This window comes from Trichosurus vulpecula, chromosome 1 (genome assembly GCF_011100635.1).
Source record: "Trichosurus vulpecula isolate mTriVul1 chromosome 1, mTriVul1.pri, whole genome shotgun sequence".
Taxonomy (NCBI): Eukaryota; Metazoa; Chordata; class Mammalia; order Diprotodontia; family Phalangeridae; genus Trichosurus; species Trichosurus vulpecula.
This window is the reverse complement of record NC_050573.1, coordinates 129,888,519-129,915,582: the sequence shown is the minus strand read 5'-3', so window position 1 is coordinate 129,915,582 and position 27,064 is coordinate 129,888,519. Positions and strand designations below refer to the sequence as shown.

The following is a 27,064-nucleotide window of genomic DNA, read 5'->3' as shown; positions in this document are numbered from 1 at the left end:
CACTTAGTAAGGCTCAATGAAATACACTGAATTACTCAAAGCAAACAAAAGCCAAACTCTTCAAGGGCACTTGTTGAACTAAGTGCTAAGGAGCCCATTTTGCTTACCAACACAAGTGGTAATGAAACAAAGATATAAAATATATATGGGAGAGGCAACTCACAACTTCTGGTATCTTCTTTACTTAGAGAAGCTCTCCCACAAAGCTCTCCCCTGGATATGGCATCTCTGCCTGACAAGTTGCTCAGCTGCTAGGCTGGGTCTGCTCCGCCCTTGAATCTGTAAGTTGTCCCTCATCTTTGTTGCCAGAGGTCATACTCCTTGAGAGTATTTCGTCCCTGTCTGGGGCATATGTTTCTGCTCACTGCTGGATGTGATAATCTTTTAATGATTGGGTAGCTTTCCTTCAAAACGACATGGCTGGTGGGAGGGGGAGGAAAGAACTTTCCTAATATCTCCTGCAGGAGTCTCCTCCACTAGCAGCTCTTGGCTTGGAGACTCTCACTGTCTGAAGTTAAAGCCCCAAGAGGCTCGGCTAATTTGCTTAGCTAACTTGCATTATTCTCTTCTTGACTCAGTAAGAAAGTTGTTTTGATCTCCTAGAGAAATCTTTGAGGTAGGCTCCAAGAGTTAAAGTACAGAGAAGTCTGACCGAGTCAGAGAGTCTGGCTCCTTCAAAAGTACTTAAGGGAAAAGAGCTAAAGAAAAATATGATACAGCTACTCGAAGACATATTTCCATAATATAGCTACATCTTATTAACATTTTGTGATTATATTCTGGAAGTTCTGTGACTATATAAACTCAGGTGATAGAGGACTCTATTCCTTGTTATCAACTTGATTTTTATGTTTTAGAGAATTTCACCTCCACTTTGGGAACTTTATTCTCAAGTGTCAAAAGTTGAAACCACAAGCCAGTATTTAAAGACCTAAGAAGGTCCATTAAGAATACATAGATCATATTATTAAAACTCTATTATTGTGCTGTATTGTATTGTAGAAAGCTGTATTATGTGTATTGATTAAGTACCATATTTTGGTATATTATACCAAATATATAACACATATATTATACTACACATACATATACATACACACTTATGTATGTATATTGGTAATATAATATATATTGGTATGTATATTTAATATATATATGGTATATTACAACTTTACTATTCGTATACCAAATATATATGTAATATTGTTTATTACAATTATAGAGTTTTTTAAGGCTATCCCTCACTTTCAATTGTTCTATCATTTAATTGTCATAGCAATGTAAACTAAGAACTGTGTTTTCCATTTTACAAATGTAGAAACAGAAATTTAGGAAATTCATATGACTTGATCAGTGTCTCACACCTTACAAATATCAGGTCAGACCTGGCACTTGAAGTAGTTTTTTGACTCCAAGCCTCCTGTGTTTTTCTGGAATGGGCTCCATGTGTTAATATTAAGAGAAGTCAGATGGAGGCATCACTTGTTCAAAACACTCTGAGGGCAATAGCTAAAGAAAAAAAATTGACATGACTGCTTGAAGAGCTAGATCTACAACATACAGCCAAGGAATTCCAGGTAATATTGAGGAAAATTAAAAAAAAAAACCCTTTTGTTCCCCTGTCTTGGAGTTCTTAATCTATTTTGGGTCATAAGCTTCTTCAGCAGAATGATGAAGCCTATAGACTCTTTCCCAGGATAATGCTTTTAAAGGCATAAACTAAAACATATAGGATTCCAGAGAAAGCCAATTATATTCAAATAAATATTTAATTTTTTTCTCTATCCCAACTCATTAACTCCAGAATTCCTACTTTAGAGCTTAGCCCAGCGCACTGTTCATAGTTGGTACTTAACATATTTGTTGAATGAATGAGTTAATAGGAAGAAATATGATCAAGGAGTACTCATGAATGGGGTGTTTTTTCAGCTTTTCCTTGCAGGATGGAGAACATTTCAATAAGTGGGGCTTAGACAGACAACAAGAGGAAGGAAGTAGATTATATACTCTGTGATTTCTTTCCCAATGAATTTTTTAAAGGCAGTTAGGTGGTGCCATGGATAAAGTATCAGCCTTGTAGTATGGAAGATCTGAGTTCAAATTCTGCCTCAGAAAATTACTGTGCCATCTTAGGAAATTCACATAATCTCTTTAAGTCTCAGTTTCCTCATCTGAAAATGGGATGATAATAACATTAACTTTACAGGGCAGTTGTGATGATCACATAACATATGTAAGTGCTTTAAAACCTTAAAGCACCATATAAATGAGAGCTATTACTATTATAAATGACGTACAAAAATTCTAGAATGGGGGATTTATACTTTATCGAGTAGACAGTGGGAACCTAGTTAGTATTTTTTAGAATGGAGTAACAGGATCAAAATGCTATGTCTTGAAAATTTAGTTGGAGGTGGGTTGGAATGAAAGGAGAAAAAATAGAAGCAATTAGGAATCTATTGGAAGGAACCACTTGTACCAGCATTGCTTACAACACTATCATCTAAACTATGAGAGAGAAGGACAGATCTATGGTATAAGCCAGATTATTAGATTATTTCCAAGATTCATCTTCCAAAACTAGGAAATAGGTAATTCAACTTCAGCATGGTCAATCTATCATCACTAACTGGGCCATTAGCAATTACAAAAATTCTTTCTAAGGGAACACATAGAGAAATCACAGTTACTGGAATGAACTTTATACCTAAATGTCCATCTCTCAGGACAGGTGACTATCTTTTATGCGATCTGTAAATTTTTAATAAAATGATATTCCTACGTTAGAATGGAAGTCAACTCATATTAGATGAGAATAATGTAAACTATTCATATTTTAAATGTTTCTAAAATTGTGTAGGATATTAATGGCACCTCCTGCTGGTATCATGAGGATGATTTTGAAGTTATTTCCCTCCTATCTCTCCCTCATGCTTCAGAATGTAATTCACTTAGATCTTAGAAATGTTAGGATCAAAGAATCGTAGATGTAGAACTTGAGAATTTGAAGGCAACCTAGGGACCACCTCTCTCTTTTTGCAAGTGAGAAAACTGAAGTCAAGAAATTACTTTTTCACAGGTCACACTTGACTTATAGTAGAGCAAGAACTTGAACAGCATTCCTTTGACTAAAAATCCCCAAGTTAAAGGTGTAATCGTTTCCATCATTAATGACTCCTTTAGGCCATCTTCTCTTCTATACTTTCTCTTTCAACAGCATCTATACTCTGATCAACAAAATGATATATCACACAGCTAAAAGAGGAAGCCATTCTTTCAGGGGACAGAGAACTCAGTTCGGTGTCAGGAAAACCTGAATTCAAATCTGAGCTTAGACACTCTAGGGAAGTCACCTCGCTTCTGTTTCAATTTCCTCAAGTTTAAAACAGGGACAATAATAGCATCTATCTCACAGAGTTGTTGTGAAGATCGAATGAAATAATATTGTAAAAAGAGCTTAATACTGGGTCTGGCACATAGTAGGCTTTTTATAAATGGTATTCCCTTCCCCTTTCCCCTAAAAACATGATGACAAAACATTCCACTTCTGTCTTGTGAGAGATGATGAATTTAAAATGAAGACATATACAATATATACATATACGTGTGTGTGTGTGTGTGTGTGTGTGCGCGCGCGCATACTGATATTTTTCAAACACGGCTGATGTGGGAATCTGTTTTGCTAAACTCTGCATCATTGACGGCTTTATTTTTCAATTTTTTTCTCTAATTTTCTTAGGTTGTAGTCAAAAGAATAGGTTAATTTTTTGAAGTGATACCCAATCCTATGGCTTTAACTGCTTTTTTAAGATGAGTCTTCTGATGCTACTATTACTACTAACATTACTATGCTTTTATGAGTCTCTCTTCATTTATAAAATCAAATTAATAGTGGTACCTAGGTGGCTCAGTGGATAGAATGCTGGGCCTGGAGTCAGGAAGAATTCATCTTCCTGAGTTCAAATCCAGTTTCAGACACTTAGTAGCTATGTGGCAAATCACTTAACCCTGTTTGCCTCAGTTTTCTCATCTGTATATTGAGCTGGGGAAGGAAATGGCAAACTTCTCCAGCATCTTTGCCAAGAAAACTCCACATGGGGTCAAGAAAATTCTGACACGAGTGAAAAACAACAAAAATACCTAACAGGTAAAGATAAAAATAAATAATACATGTAAAAACACTTCGTAAACCTTAAAGTACTAAATAAATGAAAACTATTATTGTTGTAGGTTATTATTATATCAGAGGTAGTATGGTGTAATGGTTAAAAGGTTAGCCTCAAAATTAAGAAGACTTTGAGTTCAAGTCCCACCTTTGTCTGTGTGACTCTGGGCAAGTCAATTGGCCTCTCAGGGATCTAGATCAGAGGTATCAAATATTGGTCACTAGCAACACTCCCCCATTCCAAGAAACTAGGTGAAAATGTAAGTGAGAAATAGTTAACAAATAAATAAAAATACAGTCAGACATAGATAACATTACATTTTAAAACTTACTCAATATATAGACTGTAGGGATAGTTATATGAGGATTTTTGTTGTTCTGCCATTTTTTAGTTGTGTCTTATTCTTCATGACCTCATTTGGGTTTTCCTTGGCGCTCTGCCATTTCCTTTACCAGCTCATCTCACAGATGAGGAAACTGAGGCAAACATGGTTAAGTGACTTGCCCAGGATCACATAGCTAGTAAACATCTGAGGATAGATTTGAACTCATGTCTTCCTGACTCCAAGCCTGGCACTCTATCTACTGAACCACCTAGCTGCCCTATATGTGGATTAGTGACTCTTAATTTCTATTTGAGTTTGACATCACTGATCTAGGCAACTCTCCAAGACTATAATTTGAAAAGAAGATGCCAACCAGTACTGATAAAAGAAGTTCCTTCATCTAAAAATTCTCTGTAACACTGAAACCACTGGTCCTCTCACTATCCTCCTAGTAGTCTTCTTATGACTAGGTATCATTGGTCAACAATTAATGCTTCTTGTGTCGTAATTTCATAGCACTTCCTACACTGTTTCAATCCTGTTAATTTAAAGTTTGGCAAAAGATGTCTTTTCCACAGAAAAAGAAACTTATTAACAGGAAAAAAAATTAAATTCGCTAAACTTATGTAGAGGGTAGTGTATTCTCCAGAATTTCTGAGAATAATGCACTCATTGAGGCCAAGTTTAAGGAGTGAGTTTTTCTGATTGTACTACTCACAATTTTCCAAAGCACTGATGTTATATGGAACATTTGATTCATCCCACATATATTAGCAGGAACAATCATAATTATACTGTCCATTCTGCTATTAGAAAAGCAGCAAACAATCCTACTTTGGCTTGTTTTATTATTTTTCCATTAAGATCTAGAGTACAGCTTGCTACAAATTTAATTTAAAAATCTTGTAGGGGCTTACTGGTCTTTAAATGTTCTGGTTAAACCATCTCACTCACTGCAGATACTTGGAGAGAGTAATGGAGATGTAATACACTGATGCCTATATTGACTAGTATTAGGTTTGGAGTAATGAAAAATACTTATGACAATACTGTTCTTATTAAGTTAATTTTGAGAGAGGCAGCCTTAGCATTCATGTAATGGAAATCAATGACTTTGTACAAACCCCTACAATAAAAAAAAAAAAAAAACATTTTCCTTTGTCTCCTGTCTCTTTTCTGCATAGCATAGTCGAAATCAGGAAGATCTGGGTTCAAGTCTAACCTCAGATATTATCTGGGTAGCCTTGAGAAAATCACTTGAACTCTACCTCGGTTTTGTTGTCTTAGAACTGGGCTAATAATAACATTTAATCTTAAGTGAGGATCAAATGAGATCATGTATATAAAGTGCTTTGCAAAACTTAAAGACCTATATAAATACAATAATTTCTCTGGTACTTTCCCACTTTCCTTCATATATACTGCATTTCCATATATATATATATATGTGTGTGTGTGTGTGTGTATATACATATGTGTGTGTATTATGTATATATATATGTATATATGTGTATACACACATATATGTATATGTATATGTGTATGTTTGTTGTTGATACCACTAGCTTCACATGGTTTCAAGAGTAGAACGAGTAAGATAGGGACTCTGTCAAGTCATAAAAATTTCCATATCCCTAAATTTAATTGGGATTTATAAGGTACATTTAATGAAATACAAGAATTGGATTATGTAGATGAAACTATTCCTATGGCCACTATTTAAACCCTCTAAAAATGCTGTCCTTGTCAATCTACACTGAGAAAAAGAAATTCTCTACAGATTGAAATGTTTTGGTATTTAAACATGCCTAATAAAATATATTCTTCACCATACTCTTTCTAATATTGACACTACCTCAGCAACTTATTTAGTGCCATTTGCATTAAACTTAGGAGAAACAAACTTTTCCCAGCACATGCTCTGACAACTTAAATGGAGCCCATCTATTCAAACATTTCAAATATTGTGAAGTAAATAATCGAATGCCATTTAAACACATTGAAAGTAAGTGGGCTTTGAGAAATAAAGCTAATTCTATGTTTGAAGAGCATACATTATGTTCTGACCAGCTTGCCTTTGTTGTTTTATATCACAATCAATGAGATTCTTCCATTATAAAAAGAACCTGGGGGAGAATTTCCTTGAACCAAAAGTACCATTTTACAAATGTGTATTTCACACAATTGTGAAATCAATGATAACAAATGTGAGTTGTCTATTGACTGTCTGGAGAGTTGAAGGACCTATTTGATGCAATTTTGCTCACATTGAATCATATTATTTTCCAGCTGGAAGTGACCTTTCAGATCCTTTATTATAGCATCTTCCTTACACTGATAAGGAAACTGAAGCTAACAGTGCTTGTGACTTGTCTAATATTTCACAGAAAGTAAGAAATAGGAGCAGACAAACCTAATATCCTGATTCTTCATCTAATTCTTGTTTTGTTTTCTATGACACTTCATTGATCCATTGTGCTCATGACTCGTGGGACCTTTCTTCTTAAGTTCCTTATTTTAGAAGGGCTTATTTTATATAACAGTTATTTCTCTGGCAATAAGTTCTCTATAAAGAACTAACTGTTCTTTAAGTAGATATATGAAAACAATTTGTAGTCACAGGTCCTATGGGTAGTAATAATAGTTAACATTTATATACTTCCTTAAGTCTTGCAAAGCATTTTACACATGTTATCTCATTTGATCCTTAAGAAAAGGCACTTGGCATATTGGGTAGAGAGCCAAAATTGAAGTCAAAAGACCTGTGTTTGAGCTCTGCTAATGATTTATGATGGCTTTGTGACTGTGGGCAAATCATTTAGCCTCTCTTGTCTCTAGGCAACTCTCTAAGATTCTAAGTTGTAGAGAAAGTGCCAATCTATATTAGAGAGGGCATTTCTCTACTGGGGAATTCCCTGCAACAGTGATGTCAAACATTCAATAGAAATGAGTGCCACTAAATCACATCTAAGGATCCCTGTCATCCATATATTGACTTAAAAAAACATACTAATATTATCTGTGCTTTATTGTATTTTTATTTATTTTGTTAAATAAATATTTCCCAATTACATGTATATATACATATAGACAGACAGACAGACAGACAGACAGACACACACACACATATATATATATATATATATATATACATATATGCATATACATGCACATGCAATTACATTTGGAGTCAGAGGACCTAAGTTCAAATCCTGCCTTTTATCTACTACATGTCTGACCTTGAAAAAAATCTCTTTACTATCTCTGAGCTTCGGTTTCTTAATTTGGAAAATGAAAGGAGTGGACTAGATTTCCTCTTTTGTGCCTACCAGCCCTAGATTTTTGTTTCTTTGATTTCCAGAAGGAGAGTAAAGAAGTCAGAGACTTAAAATTCAAGGTAGAAAATAACTTAGAAATTCAAAGAAGGAAACAGACTCTTTACTTAGGAACCAAGGAGGGAAATGGGGGTGGAAGAGTCGGGGTGGGGGTGTAGATCCTAGGTTAAACATGATGGAGTGTAACAACAATGTTACTTGCAGCTACTGTGGCTGTGTAAGGCCAATAACACCAGCACACAGCGGGGCTGCTAGAGCAGATTCTTTGATCTGCTTTTCTAAGGAAAGCAACTTTAAGGGATCTACAATCTCACTTTAATCAAACATGCATATACCATTCACTTAGTTCAGAGGAAAAAGTCAGTACCCTGAATTTCAGAGAAAACACAAACAGAAATTACAAGCAGAAATTATATAAACAGAGCAAATAAACACAAATTCACAGACAGGATTCTAACTGACCATAGCAATACATACACAGTTACCAGAAAGAGAAGTACCAACATCTGGATTTTCAAAGCCAGGCAGCTCCTTAACAGCTATGCAGAGTCCCGTCTGGCCAAATCACAGGAACACCCTTTCAATGAGTGAGCCCCCAAAGCAAAATACTAACCTTTAAGTATATATACACTTTTTCAGGGTCAGAGGGCATCACAACCATGTGACTCAAACTCTTGTTATTTAGGCTTTCTTATGACTTAAGCAAGTCATCGAAGACTTGTTCAATCAAAGGCAAGACTCAATCAAAGGCACTTGACTGCCTTAGTGCTAAGAAGAACTAGAACAAGGATCCAAGTGAAGTCTCTTTCATCTTGACTCGAGGTTGACTTCCAAGGCCCATGGCTCTTCCTCTGTAGGCTGACTGCTCCCAACTCTCACCTGGATTTACACATAGGCAGCTCTCTGTTCCTGCACCAGGTCTCAGCTCATGGGAACTGCTCCACTCCAAGCTCCTGCCCAACAGCAGGCTCCAGGGGTCCCTGCCCAAAGCTCCTGTTTCTGGGAAAATGAAGCTTAACAGGGCAGTAACACACACCACCAACACCACCATTTCAATTCACCTCCAAAGTCCAGATGCTCTGTGTTAACTGCTCAGTTCACTTTAACAGTTCTCAAAAGGGGCTTAAACTAAGCCTTCTTCCCATTAGCAGGTCTCTGTCCTACAGCTCTGCCTGCCTTCAAAGTTCAGAGGCTCCTTCAGCAAGTCTCTGTCTTCAAATGTCTCCTCATTCTCAGAGATCTCCTCTCTGCTCTACAGGTCTCCTCCAAGCTCTTTTAGGTTTCCTCTCAGCTCAACACTCACAGCCCATTCTTTTTTGTTTCTTCTTTTCACAATGTTGGCAGCTCTGTCAACGCTGGCTCACTCTCAGTCTTTTCAACATTGGCAGCTCTCTGAATGTCTGCTTCTCTCACACTGGGCTCTCCTTATATACAGTTCTAGCTGGCATCTGATTGGCTAGAACTCAGGTCTCTGATTGGCTGAATTTATGCACATCTGATTAGCTAGAACTCAGGTCTCTGGTTAGCTGAATTTCGGCACATCTGATTGGCTAAAACTCAATGCACATTCAATCCAGCAAAAACACCACTTTGCTTACCATTACATGGAGGATCTGGCCTAGTCATGTAGAGAGCTTGCACTGTGAAATCATTCAGTCAGTCAACAAATATTTCTTTATAGCCTACCATTGAACAGGATCTGTGCTAAGTGCTAAGGATACAAAGGCTGAACACGAAAGAAGAAAGCTAGTACCTGTCCTAAGAAAGCTTACAATCTAATGGGGGAAGACAATACACAAAAGGTAACTGAAAAGAAGGTAGGAGGGAAAGGGTTAGGTTGACTTACATTTCTAGACTTAATGCATTTTTTTAACTAGACATATGCCAAATTTGAGCCAAACTGGACTTCCTATCATCTTTTCTCATAATAATATCTGACATTTTAATAATACTTTAAGGCTTGCAAATCTCTTTATATACCTGACTTCATTAAGCCTTATAAAAACCTTGTGAGATAAGCATTATAAGTATTATAATCACACCCATTTTAGAGATAAGAAAACTGAGGCTCAGAGGCATTAAGTGACCTGGTGATGGTCACATAGTCAGTTAGTGTGATAATCAAGATTTAAATCTGGATACTCAACATAGAACTTTTCCCATACATCCCACTGACTTTTCTGTATCTCTAACACTTTCCCATCATTGTCCCTTTGCTCATATCTACTTCCCAAACCTGGAAAGTCTTCCCCTGATCTTTGCTTTCTAAGATCTTGCCAATTTGTCAAATCTTATCTCAAAAGCTATTTACTCAAGGAAGCTTTTACTGATTTTTCCCAGTCAGAAACTATCTTGTCTTCATGAGACATTTTATAATACTATGTTTCTCTCTACCTATATTCTACTGTGTATTAGATGTGTTCTAAATATACTACTTTTGTACTAAAACCATTATATAATATTGCATACTCTTATGGGCGTCATGCTACCTTCTAGTTTATAAACTGAAAAAGGATGATATTATTTTTAAATGTTTTTGCATCTCAATATTTAAATCAATCAACTCTTGCTCTAGAATAGCTCTACAATGTCAAAGCATAAGTAAACTATATGAAAATCAATAGGAATACAATAGTTTTTTATAAATTAAACCACTAGGGAACATCAAAATCTTAAAGTACACAGATTAAATGGTATCTCAAGTATTTTGTTAGTGATGCTCAATTGGTCATGCTAATATGAATCATTAACATAACAAAGACCTTTAAGATTTTAAAACATAGGAACATTATTTCACCTGTGTATTCAAGATGAAATCCAGCAGCTGATACACTGATATCTGACTGAAAGTTTAGGTACAAATTGTTAGATGTACTGTTCAGAAGATGTGGGATCGTAGTTCCTGAAATTAAATGGCAGATGAGATTATCATACAATGGCTAGATCTACATACTCCATAACAAAATGCAGTTGGAGCAAATTTCAATTATTCAGAAGATGAGTATTGAGATTTTAAGATTATTTACATCTTCTTCCTTTTTTTGCCTGTCATTATATTGTGTTTCAACATCTCTACTGGATTATGGAGCTAATCTCTTAGATCATTTCAGGTTTTTACCTAGAGAATAAGTAAATGGAGAGAGAAAAAACATGGAAGAGAAGAGTAAAGCCAAAGGTAAGAAATGAGGCTTCAAAATTACCTGTAGATTTTGAAGATGTTCTTCTACCTTTCACATTACTTCAAATGACTGAGAACCAAATTTGGATGAAAATCAACTCACTGAACAATAAAAACTTTTCGAAGATCGCTTATCAGTTTAAAGGAAAGAGCTATAGTAAGGACTATTAAAACTCTCCGACTTCCTTAAATATTACTAAAATAAGTAATTACAAAATTAAATTCAAGTTACCATATGTTTATCAGTTTATGTGTGACAAGATGTGAGGTGAGATCAAAATAAAATTTCATTTATAGTCTTCATTAACAGCTATTTATTTTATAGGCAGAAATGAAAAGAAATAGAGTACTGGGAGAAGGAGAGGGATACGTAGATGAAGAGGGAAGGGGAGAAGATCAGTCCTCCAAAGATATTCAGATTTACATGAGCTGCATAAATGTTCTGTTACTTTAATTTACCTGAATAACTTCCAAGTCTTGGAGCATTGTTGTCACCACCATCATAAAAATCCAGAGAATCCCAGTTATGTTCTGTAGCAAAACTAACAACTTGCACCTGACAAATGACAGGGAATTTTAGATCAGTATTTCTCTCCATTTAATCATAACTGTCATTATTTAGTATGCCTGTATATGAATATATATTTCAAATCAATCAGAAAATCACCATGTAGAAAGATGCTAACATTAAGAGTTTCTGTATGTAAGTTGGCTGTGCTGGGTGTATAATCATTTCACTTCTTACCCTTCAGATTTCAGAAAATAGCTCTGTGTGATTTTCAGCCAAAATTACTGGTCACAATATGGTATGACACAAGACCTTAACAGTTGTCCATATTATCATCCTCTTTTCTACCAATTAATACAGGTCCTGTAGCCTTGAATTCAGATTTTTTATATTTGTTGGTATTTGTCCACAAGTCTTCTCTAAATGTAAACACTATCACTGTCATTGAATAAATATGATACTTGCATTCACTCAGCATTTTTCAGTTCCAAAGTACCTCACAATTACTGATTCACCCATGCAAATGCAGGTGCCTGTTTGCCAGTGGTGAATGCCACATGGCAACAGATGCCCTTTCTACTGAACTTGGCAGAAGTCCCAGAGGCTGTTTTCCAGGGAAGAGGAAGAGCTAAATCTGTGTGTTTCCAACATAACCATCATCTCCTAAAACAATTTGTTCCTTCCTCCTCATCTCACTCTTTCCTATTCATTTGCACTCCTCCTCTTCTTCATTACTTGCTGGTATCTCTTGGGTGCCAGGTAATAAGAAAAAAAATGACATCCATCTGGTCTCTTTCAATAGCAGTTATTCATTCAATAAATAGTTGTATATATGCAAAACACTGCTGTGTATGGGGAATAGCAAGTAGGCCAATTTGACTGGAATCCAGAGTGAATAAGAGGAAGTAATATGAAACAAGTCTGAAATGATAGGATGGAGACATACTGTGATGGGCTTCAAAGATCTCTTCTGTTTAGAAAAGTTTGCATTTTATTCTAGAGATTATAAGGAGCCACTGAATCTCTTAGTGCAGGAGAGTTACATGGTCAGACTTAAGCCTTAAAAATATCAATTTGGCCACTGTGAGGATGATAGATTTAAGAAGGGAGTGACTGGGGCCAAGAAGGCCAATTTGGAGACAGGTACAACATTCCAGGAGACATGGGATAAGGGCCCAAAATGGGGTAATAACTTCTGAGTAGAGAGAAGGGACAGAAGCCAGATATGTAGAGAGAGAGAATCAGAAAGACTTGGCAATTGACCTGACATGTAGCATGAGTGAGAGTGTGAAACAGTAAGGCAAAAATTATTCTGATACTGCAAACCAAAAGGGATGAAGTCCTAACAGGCAAGAGTGAAACAAGGAAGAAGGGTAGGTAAAGAAAGGGGTAAGAAAATGACTTCTGTTTTGGACATGATGAATTTTAAATATCTATGGGACACCTAAGTAGAAATGTTCAGCAGGCAGTTGGAAATAATGAGTAGGAACTCAAGAAAAAAAGATGAAAGCTGAATGTGTAGATTTTGGAGTCATTTGCAAATAGCCATAGACAGAACCAATGTGAATTAGTGAGATCCTCAAGTAAACCAATACGGAGAGAAAAGGGAAGAAATACAAAGATAGAGCCCTTAGTTAAACCCATTCATGGGATGAGTTATAGATAATGATCTAGATTTAAGGAAAAAAAATAAGAATGAGCAGTCAGGGAGATAGGAGGAAAATCAGGAGAGTCATGTTACAAAAATCCATGGAAGACAGAGTTTTCAGGAGAAGGGGTGGCTAAAAATATGGAATGCTACAGAGAGGTCAAGAGAGATGAAAATACAAAAGTTTAGTGGATTTGGAAATTAGGAGATGGCTGGTGAACTTGGAGATAATTTCTAGCAATACCTTGAAGACATGAGAAGGTATGAGGTTTCAATTTTTGGTTTGTTTGTTTTGTTTTTTAAATGATGGGGAAGATCTGGGCATCTCTGTAGCCAACAGGAAAAAAACGAAAGAAAAATTGAAGATAAGAGAGATATATGATGACTGAAATGGGAAGAGATAGCTCATGGGCCCTGTCGAGGAGAAAGGCTATATCTTCCTGAGGAACTTAGAGCAAAGGGAATAATGTAGAAGAGGTTTCAAATAAAGATTAGGGAAGGCTTTTTCTTCTCAGAATTCTGATATGGTATTCTTTTCATTATGCTATCCAACAATTTTTCAAAAATATATAATGTTATACCAACTGACCACAGATGAATTATGGGGGAATCTGAACAACACTGGTTTTGTAATCAGAAGACCTGGAATTGACTCCTAAATCTATTACATATTAGTTCTGTTAATCCGAGTGAATCAATCTTTTTCCTATGAGGATGATTCTCATCTGTAAAAAGGGCATAACATTAGGTACACTATCTACTTCAAAAGGTTTTAGAATGCAGTACAACATCTATTGCTAAAATAATGTTTTTTTAAAACATAAAGTGCTATATATGTGCTAAATGAGAGGCAGCTTGTAGGTTAGTGTGTAATGAACTGGGCTTGGAGTCAAGAAGGCTTCAGGTCAAATCCAGGCTTAGACATGAGTGGGATAGTGAAGCCCTCTCATGAAATCTGGATCTCAGCCTTTCTGTGAGTTAAGTGGGATAAATGGGGGCAGGGACCTTTTGGCATGGCACAGGGCTTCTGATTAACAGCTAGGCCTAAGTTTCGAGTTACTAAACTCACCTGAACTGTGTGTGTCCTTGCCAAATAAGGATAAAAGTGTCCTTAGGAATTATTATGGGGGGGGGCGGAGCCAATATGGCAGCTGGAAAGCAGGGACTAGCATGAGCTCCCTGCCAATTCCCTCCTAAAACCTATGAAAAATGGCTCTGAACCAATTCTAGAACTGCAGAACCCACAAAATAGTGGAAGGAAGCAGGGCTCTAGCCAGGACAGCCTGGATGATCTCTGCGGAAGGTCTATCCTGCACAGAGTGGAGCAGAGCAGAGCAGAGCCCAATGTGGGCGGCACAGACCAACCAGATCAGGAGCTGGGTGGAGTGGGCCCTAGCACCCTTAATCAGTGAGCTGCAGCAGTTACCAGACTTCTCAACCCACAAACACCAAAGACAACAGAGAAGGTTAGTGGGAAAAGCTGCTGGGGACAGGGGGATAGAGTTTGCGGTTCAGCCACCACCCCTGGGGCAGAGGAGGTGGGGCAGCTACAGAACGACAGCTGCAGTTGCTTCTGGGCCCAGGCCCACCTGGTAGAAGGAATTAAGTGGCAGATCAGAGCAGGACTGCACAGCCTGCTGAAGATTTAAGTCCAGTCCGGGCTGGGGGTTCTTGGGGAAGGAGGAGTGCTGGTGTGGCAGAGCTGGCTGTAAGAGCTCTGAAATCAACAGCGCATCCCCCCAAGCTCAGAACATAATACTCTTCACTCTACAAGCAGTCATACCCCGACGAAAAACTCCAGGGTCAAGTAAGTTGGCTGGGAACATGGCCAGGCAGCGAAAACGTACCCAGATTCAGTCTCAGACTTTGCATTCTTTCTTTGCTGACAAAGAAGACCAAAACATATAGACAGAAGAAGTCAACAAAGTCAAAAAGCCTACAACAAAAGCCTCCAAGAAAAACATGAACTGGTCCCAGGCCATGGAAGAGCTCAAAAAGGATTTGGAAAAGCAAGTTAGAGAAGTAGAGGAAAAATTGGGAAGAGAAATGAGAAGGATGCGCGAAAACCATGAAAAACAAGTCAATGACTTGCTAAAGGAGACCCAGAAAAATACTGAAAAATACACTGAAGAAAACAACACCTTAAAAAATAGACTAACTCAAATGGCAAAAGAGCTCCAAAAACCCAATGAGGAGAAGAATGCCTTGAAAGGCAGAATTAGCCAAATGGAAAAGGAGGTCCAAAAGACCACTGAAGAAAATACTACCTTAAAAATTAGATTGGAGCAAGTGGAAGCTAGTGACTTGATGAGAAATTGAGATATTATAAAACAGAACCAAAGGAATGAAAAAATGGAAGACAATGTGAAATATCTCATTGGAAAAACTACTCTCCTGGAAAATAGATACAGAAGAGATAATTTAAAAACTATTGGACTACCTGAAAGCCATGATCAAAAAAGAGCCTAGATATCATCTTTCAAGAAATTATCAAGGAGAACTGCCCTGATATTCTAGAGCCACAGGGCAAAATAGAAATTGAAAGAATCCACTGATCGCTTCCTCAAATAGATCCCAAAAAGAAAACTCCTAGGAATATTGTTGCGAAATTCCAGAGCTCCCAGATCAAGGAGAAAATACTGCAAGCAGCCAGAAAGAAACAATTTGAGTATTATGGAAACACAATCAGAATAATCCGAGATCTAGTAGCTTCTACATTAAGAGATCGAAGGGCTTAGAATACGATATTCCGGAGGTCAATGGAGCTAGGATTGAAACTAAGAATCACCTACCCAGCAAAACTGAGTATCATGCTCCAAGGCAAAATACGGATTTTCAATAAAATAGAGGATTTTCAAGCTTTCTCAGTGAAAAGACCAGAACTGAATAGAAAATTTGACTTTCAAACACAAGAATCAAGAGAAGCATGAAAAGGTAATCAAGAAAAAGAACAATAAAAAGAAATTGCAAGGGACTTACTAAAGATGAACTGTTTTGTTGACACTCCTACATGGAAAGATGACAAGTATGATTCATGAGACCTCAGTATTAGGGTAGCTGAAGGGAATATGCATACATATATGTTTATGTATATATATGGGTGAATGTGTATGTATGTATATATCTATGTGTATATATATGTGTGTGTGTATGTGTATATATATATATGTAGGTATATATATATGTATGTGTATACATATATATATGTGTATATATATATATGGAGAGAGAGAGAGAGAGAGAGAGAGAGAGAGAGAGAGAGAGAGAGGACACAGGGTGAGTTGAAGATGAAGGGAAGATATCTAAAAGAAATAAAATCAAATTAAGGGATGAGAGAGGAACATACTTAGAGAGGGAGATAAGGAGAGATAGAATGGGGTGAATTATCTCACATAAAGGTGGTAAGAGGAAGCAGTTCTGTGGGAGGAGGGGAGAGGGCAGGTGAGGGGGGAATGAGTGAACATTGCTCTCATCAGATTTGGCCTAAGGAGGGAATACCATACATACCCAATTGGGAATCTTACCCCACAGGAAAGAAGAGGGAAGAAGATAAAAATGGGGGGGATGATGGAGGGGAGGGCTGATGTGCGTGGAGAGGGTCAAAAACAAACACTTTTGAAAGGGGACAGGGTCAAGGGAGAAAATTTAATAAAGGGGGATGGGTTGGGAAGGAGCAAAATATAGTAAGTCTTTCACAACATGAGTATTGTGGAAGGGTTATACATAATGATACACATGTGGCCTACATTGAATTGCTTGACTTCTTAGGGAAGGTTGGTGGGAAGGGAAGAGGGGAGAGAATTTGGAACTCAAAGTTTTAAAAACAGATGTTCAAAAACAAAAAAAAAAAATGTTTTTACATGCAACTAGAAAATAAGATATGCAGGCAATGGGGCGTAGAAATTTATCTTGCCCTACAAGAAAGGAAGGGAAAAGGGGATGGGAGGGGAGTGGGGTGACAGAGGGGAGCGCTGACTGGGGAACAGGGCAACCAGAATATATGCCATCTTGGAGTGGGGGGAGGGTAGAAATGGGGAGAAAATTTGTAATTCAAAGTCTTGTGAAAATCAGTGCTGAAAACTAAATATGTTAAATAAATAAAAAACAGAAAAAAAAAAGAAAAAAAAAGAAGAGCAAATGGAAATGAAAAAAAAAGGTAATCAAGAAAAAGAACAAGAAAAAGAAATTGCAAGGGACTTACTAAAGTTGAACTGTTTTGTTTACATTCCTACATGGAAAGATGATGTGTATGATTCATGAGACCTCAGTATTAGGGTAGGTGAAGGGAACAGGCATATATATATATATATATATATATATATTCCTTTGTTGTTTGTCCTTTGTCCTTCTCAAAGAGAACCATGACATCAGGAAGGTGATGTCATGACTTGTGAGTGAAACAGATTTAAGTGAGGGAGAACTATGCAAAGTCACCACTATTGCATTGGACTGAATTTAATTAATTCAAACTCAGTCTCTCTCGCTACAAATTCAGTGTTCTTTATATTTTATTAGTCTGCAGCCCCATGATAACAATAACAGCTAGCATTTACAGAGGACTTCAAGATTTGCAAAGCACTTTACTAATATTACCTCATTTCATCCCTCATAAAAATTCTGTGAAATAGGTGCTATTATTATCTCATTTCAAAGATGAAGAAACTGAGGAAGAAAAAAGTTAAGTGGCTTCCCAAGAGGGTCACACAGCTTGGAAATATTTGAGGGTGGATTTGCAATTATATCTTCCTGATGCCAGGTCCAGTGTTTTATCCACTGAATCATTTGGCTGCCTTATCTTATAAATAAGAGGCTAACTAAATATTCCAAATTGGGCATTTTACATTGGAGAGCGCCTATTTCATCTAGCAACTTTTAAAAAAAAATATGTTTTATCTTCTTTGTTTTACAACTTTTTTTATTTCATCCTATATTTCTCCCTCTAGTTCTAATACTTTTGAAAGGAAGACTGATCATTCCTGATCTGCCTTTCATCTAAAAATATTTTCATAATAGACATTTGCCAAGTGATATAATAACATCTATTCTATCCTTTGAGATTCTATCTGCTATATATGTGTCTGTGCACGTATACACACATATGGCTTTTTGAATATTCAGTCATACATGTAAAAATTGATAGATTATGGCAACTATGTAAAAAAATCACAGAGTTTTAGGCAAATGTTCACAGTTATAATTCCTTCACCCCCTCCATCCTAAACATGGCAGCTGGTGTTAGGAAAACAGTGTTAGTCTGATGGGGCTAAAGTGGAAATTTAACTGAGCAAAAATAAGTTTGGAGCCTGAGAAACACAAGGGAACATTTGAAGTAGAGCTGAAAGGTATCTTAGCATTCATCTTAGCCATAACTCTCTAACTTTACACATAAGAAAACTGAGGCATGTATCAGTAATATAATCAAGGAGAAAAGTATAAAGAAGTAAAAGAATCACAATACCTACTATCTATAAGAGGCTGAGAGGAAAATTTTGTTGGCAGAAGATGCTGGTAGCTTTCCTAGTCCACTAGACCAAAGCATTTGTGGAAACTTACATGATTTACCTCTCATGTGCCTTAGTTTTCTCTTTCCTTCTTCCAGGAGATAGTTACAAGATCAAGAAGAGAAATGAGAAGCAGAACTTTAAGTCCTGCTTGCCAGCAGTCTGTGATGTTGGCAAAGATCCTAGACCATAGTCTATGGCAACACAGTGCTACCACACCAGACGATGCCACCAGACTTCATCCCACTGTCTGTGGTCACATACATCAAGAAACTAGCAAACATGTTAATCTGCTTACAGTGGGGTATAATCGAACTGATAAACAATATTGTTAAAATTGTGAAGAGAAGAGAATGAGGCTAACACAGAGTGGTGAACTAGTAGAACAAGAAGGGACAGAAAGACTAAAGATTTCATTACAGACTAAAAATAGTATTAGGAGGAAGAAAAGAGGGAGTGATGGAAGGACAGAAGGTTATCATCAGAAAGAAGAATCTCACAGAAAGAGAAATATCATTTAGGTAGTACTCATGCATGATGGCAAACCTAAAACATGACCAAAACTGTGGGTAGCTGAGATGGAGTGAAGATGTTGGTCATAGCATTTGAGGAGGTTGATAAACTAGAAGGGCAGAGTATTTGAGGAGACATTAATGCATATATTTAAGTCTCTAAATTTGTTCTTCAGTCATTTCTCAATTGTGTCTGACTATTTGTGACTGCAATTGGGATTTTCTTGGCAAAGATATTGGAGTGATTTGCCATTTCCTTCTCTAACTCATTTTACAGATAAGGAAACTGAGGCAAACAAGGTTAAGTGACTTTCCCAGGGTCATACATCTACTAAGTTTCTGAGGCCAGATTTGAACTCAGGATGATGAGTCTTCCTGACTCCAGGCCTTTTAATCCATCTATTGTACCACCTAGCTCTCACTAAGAAAGCTAGGAAAATTGTGAGCCAGGTATCGTATTCCTTGAGGAAGAACAAAGAATGACCAATATTCCTTGAACACATGATGACTATTGCTATCTATAGCTGAACTAAAAATCTAGAGAATTTTCCCTTTTGCTAAATTTGTTATAAATATAAAAATAAACATCTTTAATTTTTTCATTCTTTTTCCATCCATTTACTGTCACCTTTTCCAAAGTAATGAACTTAATTCTAATAAACCTAGAGAGAAGAATAACTTAGAAAACTTTATTTTTCTTCATTAAAATTACATTTTGAATTTTATACTTTCTAGTACTGTTTATTGGTCTCTTGATTCTTTCTTCCCTTACTAAATCATAGCTTAAATTTCTAAGTAAAATTATATGACTTAATTGGGAAAGTGTTATTTTTATGAAAGGCAAAGTTATTTTATGAGTCACAAATACAATTCCCACAGCCAATGTTGAATCAGTGGTAAAAATGCAATTACTCTAATTGTTTTGAAATGATCTACTTGTATATCTGAATTTCTATTCAATTTTACTTTAGCAAAATGGACAGCATGTAAGACTTCTAGTCCCTCTGGTTAAAAATAACTTTCTAATAAATCTTGGTATGACAGGTGTTAATGGCTTGCTAAAACTTTTATGAATAATCTATCTGTTCACGCTGTCATCTCTGAAAATATCAGCTTCATACATATACAAAACAAAAATGAAACACATATATTCTTACTTGAATTCCAGCTCCCTCTGGTACTGTGATCTTCCACACACAATTCAGATTGTTGTCATAAGGCTCTGGGTAACCAGGAGACAAAATGGTCCCTTTGCGCTTAGTTAAAATTCCACCACAGGGCACTGAAAGTAAATACATCCAAAGGGAAAGAGACAGATATACAGATATGGAGGGATGGGGAGGGGGGAGGGAGGGATATAGGAAGGAAGAGGACAGGAATGAGAGGAAAGGAAAGACAAAGAAAAGATTCTTAATGATGTTTCTAGAATTAAAAAAGTTAAAATTGGCATTTGAATTTAAAACTACTACTGCTAGTTTGAAATTATTCAAAATCATAAATTGTATAGCCATGCTGTCCTATATTTTTAAAATTAGCATATAATATTTGATGGAAATAAGGCCATGCATACAAATAACTATAATGATGTAATATTTTATGATTATTGATATATTTTAATATGATGAAATAAAATAAAGACAAGTCAACTAAAGATTATTAATTAAAGAAAACAACGGACAACAGATTTTCTTTTCTCTTTTGTGAAGCTATATACACTCTTACCACAACCAGGAAATGAAAGAGATTGTATTTGCTGAAGAAAAAGAGAGGCCCAGAAAGTAGCAAAGTCTATTTTTTCCCAACAAGTTAATATAATAGAAATAAGAAAATCAACATGAAATACTAAATATTATCCTTTTACAATTTAGGTCAAGAAATGTCAGAATTGCTATAAGTATGCCCTTATTAATTTGCCCTGAGGCATACCCTGGCCCACAATCCTTCTGAAATTTTTATAGCTTAGTGTCATATAGAAAGTAACCATTACACTTGCCAGATGTTCCCTTGTATTTTGTGGGGGGTGGGCAAAGAGGAGTCATGAAATTTAGACCTGGTAGGCATTTGGGAGTCCATCTAATCCAAACACCTCTTCTATAAATAAAAATTTTATGGCCTAGAGATAGTCACTGGGGTATCAGCTCACACAGACAGAAACAGTTCTGGGGTTTAGATACTCAGATATTTTTTCATGCAACAAATCAATGGTCTGGTTATTTGGACAAATGGACATAGTGCACATCTCAATCAAGAAAGCAACAAGCAAATATTGAGATCCCACTTTATATGATAGGTACTATGCTAAATCCTGAGGCTACAGAAAGAAAAAAAGAAAGAAAGAAAGAAAGAAAGAAAGAAAGAAAGAAAGAAAGAAAGAAAGAAAGAAGTAAAGGAAGGAAGGAAGGAAGAAAGAAAGGAAAGAAAGAAAGGAAGAAAGAAAGAAAGAAAAAAGAAAGAAAGAAAAGGAAGAAGGAAGAAAGAAGTAAACAGTGCCTTCCTTCAGAGCTAACATTCAGTGGGGAAGATGGCATATACACAATATATATAATATGGGCTTTAAGGTTTGCCAAATGCTTGATAAATATTATATTTTTATCACAACAACCCTGGGTGCTATTATTATCTACCTTTTATATATGGGAAAACTGAGACTGAAAGAGATTATGTGACTTTCCTAGACTCTCAAAGCTAGTAAGTGCCTGAGGTTGGATTTGATCTCAGATATGCCTGACTACATGTCTAACACCCTTTCTACTGACCCAATTTTGGGAGGGAAGACACTGGAAGCTAGGCTGATCATGAAAAGCTTCCTTTAAAAGGTGGTGACTAATTTGAGTGTTAAAACACACACACACACACACACACACACACACACACACACACACACAAGTTGTATGTAAGGAGGCAGTGGATTCCAGGCATGGGAGACACATACTTATGGAAGGTGGATTTTTGCAAGTAAGGAATAGCAAAGAGTCCATTATGGCTACAGAACACAGAGTACATGGAGGGGAACAATGGGTAAGAAGCCTGGAAGATGTTTGGTTCATTAATTCTTTTTTTTAAAATTTATTTATTTATTTTTAGTTTACCACACATGGTTCTACATAGTTTTGAGTTCCAGATTTTCTCCCCTTCCTCCCCCCTCCCTCCCCAAGATGGCATGGAATCTCATATAACTGTCATGTATAACTTCGCATTGAATTAATTTATGCACTAGTCAAGTTGTGGAGAAGAATTTTGACCAATGGAATGAATCATGAGAAAGAAGAAACAGAACCAAAAAAAAAAAACCAAAAACAAAAACAAAAGAGAAGCAAAAAAGGCGAGCATGTAGTGCGCCTCGATCTGTATTCAAACTACACAGTTCTTTCTCTGGATGAAGATAGCATTCTCCATCGTGAGTCCCCTGGAATTGTCCTTGCACCTTAGGTTGCTGAGAAGAGCGCAGTATGTCAGGGTTGGTCCTCATGGAATCCATATATCTGTGGCTGTGCACAACGTTCTCCTGGCTCTGCTCCGCTCACTCAGTATTATGTCGTGTAGGTTTTTCCAGGTTGTTACGAAGTCTGCATCATCCCCATTTCTTATGGCACAATAGTATTCCATCACCTTCATATACCACAGCTTGTTCAGCCATTCCCCAATTGATGGGCATCCCTTTGATTTCCAGTTCTTGGCTACCACAAAAAGAGCCGCTATAAATATCTTTGTACATATGGGTCCTTTTCCCGCTTGTGTGATTTCTTTGGGATACAACCACAGAAGTGGTATTGCTGGGTCAAAGGGTATGAACATATCTATAGCCCTTTGGGCATAGTTCCAAACTGCTCTCCAAAATGGCTGGATCAGCTCACAGCTCCACCAGCAATGCAACAATGTTCCAATTTTTCCACATCCTTTCCAGCATTTATCATTTTCCTGTTTTGTTATTTTAGCCAATCTGACAGGAGAGATGTGGTATCTAAGAGTCGTTTTGATTTGCATTTCTCTAATCAGTAGTGATCCAGAGCATTTTTTCATATGCCTATAGATAGCTTTAATTTATTCCTCTGAAAACTGCCGGTTCATATCCTTTGACCATTTCTCAATTGGGGAATGGCTTGTATTCCGATATATTTAGCTCAGTTCCCTGTATATTTTAGAAATGAGGCCTTTATCAGAGATACTAGTTGCAAAGATTTTCTCCCAATTTTCTGCTTCCCTCCTAATTCTTGTTGCATTGGCTTTTTTTGTACAAAAACATTTCAATTTGACATAATCAAAATTATCCATTTTGCATTTTGTAATGCTCTCTATCTCTTGTTGGGTCATGAATTCTTTACTTTTCCATAAATCTGATAAGTAAACTATTCCTTGCTTTCCCAAATTACTTAGAGTATCAGCTTTTATTCCTAGATCATGAACGCATTTTGACTTTATTTTGGTATATGGTGTAAGATATTGGTCTATGCCCAGTTTTTGCCCTACCATTTTCCAATTTTCCCAACAGTTTTTGTGAAATAGTGAATTATTAGCCCAGAAGCTGGTCTCTTTGGGTTTATCAAAGAGTAGATTGCTAAACTTGTTGATTTCTCCTACTTGTGTACCTATCCTATTCCACTGAACCACACCCCTGTTTCTTAACCAGTACCAGGCAGTTTTGATGACTGCTGCTGTGTAGTACAGTTCAATATCTGGTGTGGCTAAGCCACCTTCTCTAGCATGTCTTTTCATTAATACCCTAGATACTCTAGACCTCTTGTTTTTCCAAATGAATTTTGTTATTATTTTGTCCAGCTCAGTAAAATAATTTTTTGGTAGTTCGATTGGTATGGCACTGAATAGATAGATTAATTTAGGTAAAATTGTCATTTTTATTATATTAGCTCGGCCTAACCATGAGCAACTGATATTTTTCCATTTATTTAGATCTGATTTTATTCGCGTGAAAAGTGTTTCATAGTTATGTTCATATAGGCCCTGGGTTTGTCTTGGCAAATAGACTCCCAAATATTTTATAGTGCCTTCAGTAACTTTGAATGGAATTTCTCTTTCTATCTCTTGCTGTTGGGCTTTGTCTGTAATGTATAGGAATGCTGAGGATTTATGTGGGTTTATTTTATATCCTGCAACTTTGCTAAAGTTGTTTATTATTTCAAGTAGTTTTTTACTTGATTCTCTAGGATTCTCTAGATAAATCATCATATCATCTGCAAAAAGTGATAATTTAGTTTCTTCTTTTCCTATTCTAATTCCTTCAATTTCTTTTTCTTCTCTTATTGCTACAGCTAATGTTTCTAGTACCAAATTGAAAAATAGGGGTGATAATGGACATCCTTGTTTCACCCCTGATCTTATTGGGAATGCATCTAGTTTATCCCCATTACAAATAATGCTTGTCGATGGTTTTAGGTAGATGCTATTTATAATTTTAAGGAAGGTTCCACTTATTCCTATGCTTTCTAGTGTTTTTAATAGGAATGGGTGTTGTACTTTGTCAAAGGCTTTTTCTGCATCTATTGAGATGATCATATGGTTTCTGCTAGTTTTGTTGTTGATATGGTCAATTATGCTAATAGTTTTCCTAATATTGAACCAGCCTTGCATTTCTGGAATAAATCCTACCTGGTCATAGTGTATTATTCTCGTAATGAGTTGCTGCAATCTTTTTGCTAATATTTTATTTAAAATTTTTGCATCAATATTCGTTAGAGAAATTGGTCTATAATTTTCTTTCTCTGTTTTGACTCTACGTGGTTTGGGTATTAGTACCATATTTGTGTCATAAAAAGAATTTGGTAGGACTCCTTCTTCACCTATTTTCCCAAATAGTCTACAAAGTATTGGAATTAGTTGTTCTTTAAATGTTTGATAGAATTCACATGTAAAACCATCTGGCCCAGGAGATTTTTTCCTAGGGAGTTCATTGATGGCATACTCAATTTCTTTTTCTGATATGGGGTTATTAAGAAATTTCACTTTCTTCTCTGTTAGCCTGGGCAGTTTATGTTTTTGTAGATATTCATCCATATCTCTAAGGTTGTCAAATTTATGGGCATACAGTTGGGCAAAATAATTCCTAATTATTGTTTTGATTTCCTCTTCATTAGAGGTGACCTCACCCTTTTCATTTTCGATACTGGTAATTTGATTTTCTTCTTTCTTTTTTTTTTAATCAAATTGGCCAAAGGTTTATCAATTTTATTGTTTTTTTCATAAAACCAGCTCTTTGTTTTATTTATTAATTCAATAGTTTTCATGGTTTCAATTTTATTAATCTCTCCTTTGATTTTCATTATTTCTAATTTGGTATTTAATTGGGGGTTTTCAATTTGCTCTTTTTCTAGCTTTTTCAGCTGTATGCCCAGATCATTGATCTCCTCTTTCCCTATTTTATTCATGTAGGCATTTAGGGATATAAAACTTAGCCTAAGAACTGCTTTTGTTGCATCCCATAAGTTTTGGTATGTTGTTTCATTATTGTCATTCTCTTGAATGAAGTTATTAATTGTTTCTCTGATTTGTTCTTTGGCCCACTCATTCTTTAGAATTAAATTATTTAGTTTCCAATTAGTTTTTAGCTTATTTTTTCTATGGTACTTTATTAAAAATGATTCTTATTGCATCATGATCTGAAAAGGATGCATTGACTACTTCTGCTTTTCTGCACTGGATTGTGAGGTTTTTATGCCCTAGCACATGGTCAATTTTTGAGTATTTGCCATGTACTTTTGAGAAGAAAGTATATTCCTTTTTATCCCCATTCAGTTTTCTCCAGAGGTCTGTCATATGTGCCTTTACTAAGATTCTGTTTACCTCCTTAACTTTTTTCTTATTTATTTTGAGGTTAGATTTATCAAGTTCAGAGAGGGGGAGGTTGAGGTCTCCCAATATTATAGTTTTGCTGTCTATTTCTTCCTGTAACTCCCTTAACCTCTCCTCTAAGAATTTGTATGCGTTACCACTTGGTGCATAAATGTTAAGCAATGATATTGCTTCATTGTTTATGGTGCCTTTTAGCAGGATATAATGTCCTTCCTTATCTCTTTTAATTAAATCTATCTTTACTTTTGCTTTGTCTGAGATTAGGATTGTTACACCTGCTTTTTTTACTTTGGCTGAGGCACAATCTATTTTACTCAAGCCTTTTACCTTTACCCGATGTGTATCCCCCTGTTTCAAATGCGTTTCTTGTAAACAGCATATTGTAGGATTATGGTTTTTAATCCATTCTGCTATCTGCTTCTGTTTTGTGAGAATATTCATCCCCTGCACGTTCAGGGTTATGATTTCTATCTGTGTCTTTTTCTCCATCCTAATTCCCCCTGTTTATGCTTTTATTTCTCCCTTTCCCCTTCTCCTCCTCAACAAAGTTTTGCTTTTGACTGCCACTTTCCTCAGTTAACCCTCCCTCTTTATTCCCCTCCCTTATCTTACCATTACCCACTTGCTACTTCTCCTCTCCCTTCTGACCACCCCCCTCCCTTTTTCCCCCCTTACCCTCCCACTTCCCATAGGACAAGTTAGATTTCTAAACTTATCAGAGTATGTTATTCCCTTCTTGAACTAGATCAGATGACAGTAAAGCTCAAATACTGCTCTTCTCCCTCCCTTCTTTCCCTCTACTATAATATGTTTTTGTGCCACTTCATTTGGTGTAATTTACCCTTTTCTACTACCTCCTTACCACTTCCCTCATAGCCCTCCCTTCATATCTCTTACTTATATTTTATATCTTTACATCAGTTAATTTATACAGGCATTCACAACCTATGTATATCCCTTTCAATTGTCATAATAGCTGTACCATTCTCAAGAATGACTTATATATGTGTATATATATATATATATATATATATATATATATATATATATATATATATACACACACATATACACACATATACACACA

The 27,064-nt window shown here is 36.2% G+C and overlaps 1 protein-coding gene across 3 annotated transcripts in view; it reads right to left on the bottom strand.

The window, feature by feature from the left end:
* CSMD3 (CUB and Sushi multiple domains 3) overlaps positions 1-27,064 on the bottom strand; it is a 1,625,828-nt gene that overhangs the window by 189,002 nt on the left and 1,409,762 nt on the right. For all 3 annotated transcript variants that reach the window (XM_036758935.1, XM_036758944.1, XM_036758952.1), the window contains 3 exons: positions 20,331-20,455; positions 11,464-11,560; positions 10,624-10,728 (listed from right to left, as the gene is read on the bottom strand). In XM_036758935.1, the coding sequence (XP_036614830.1) occupies positions 10,624-10,728; positions 11,464-11,560; positions 20,331-20,455 (327 nt within the window). The remainder of the gene's footprint in view (positions 1-10,623; positions 10,729-11,463; positions 11,561-20,330; positions 20,456-27,064) is intronic.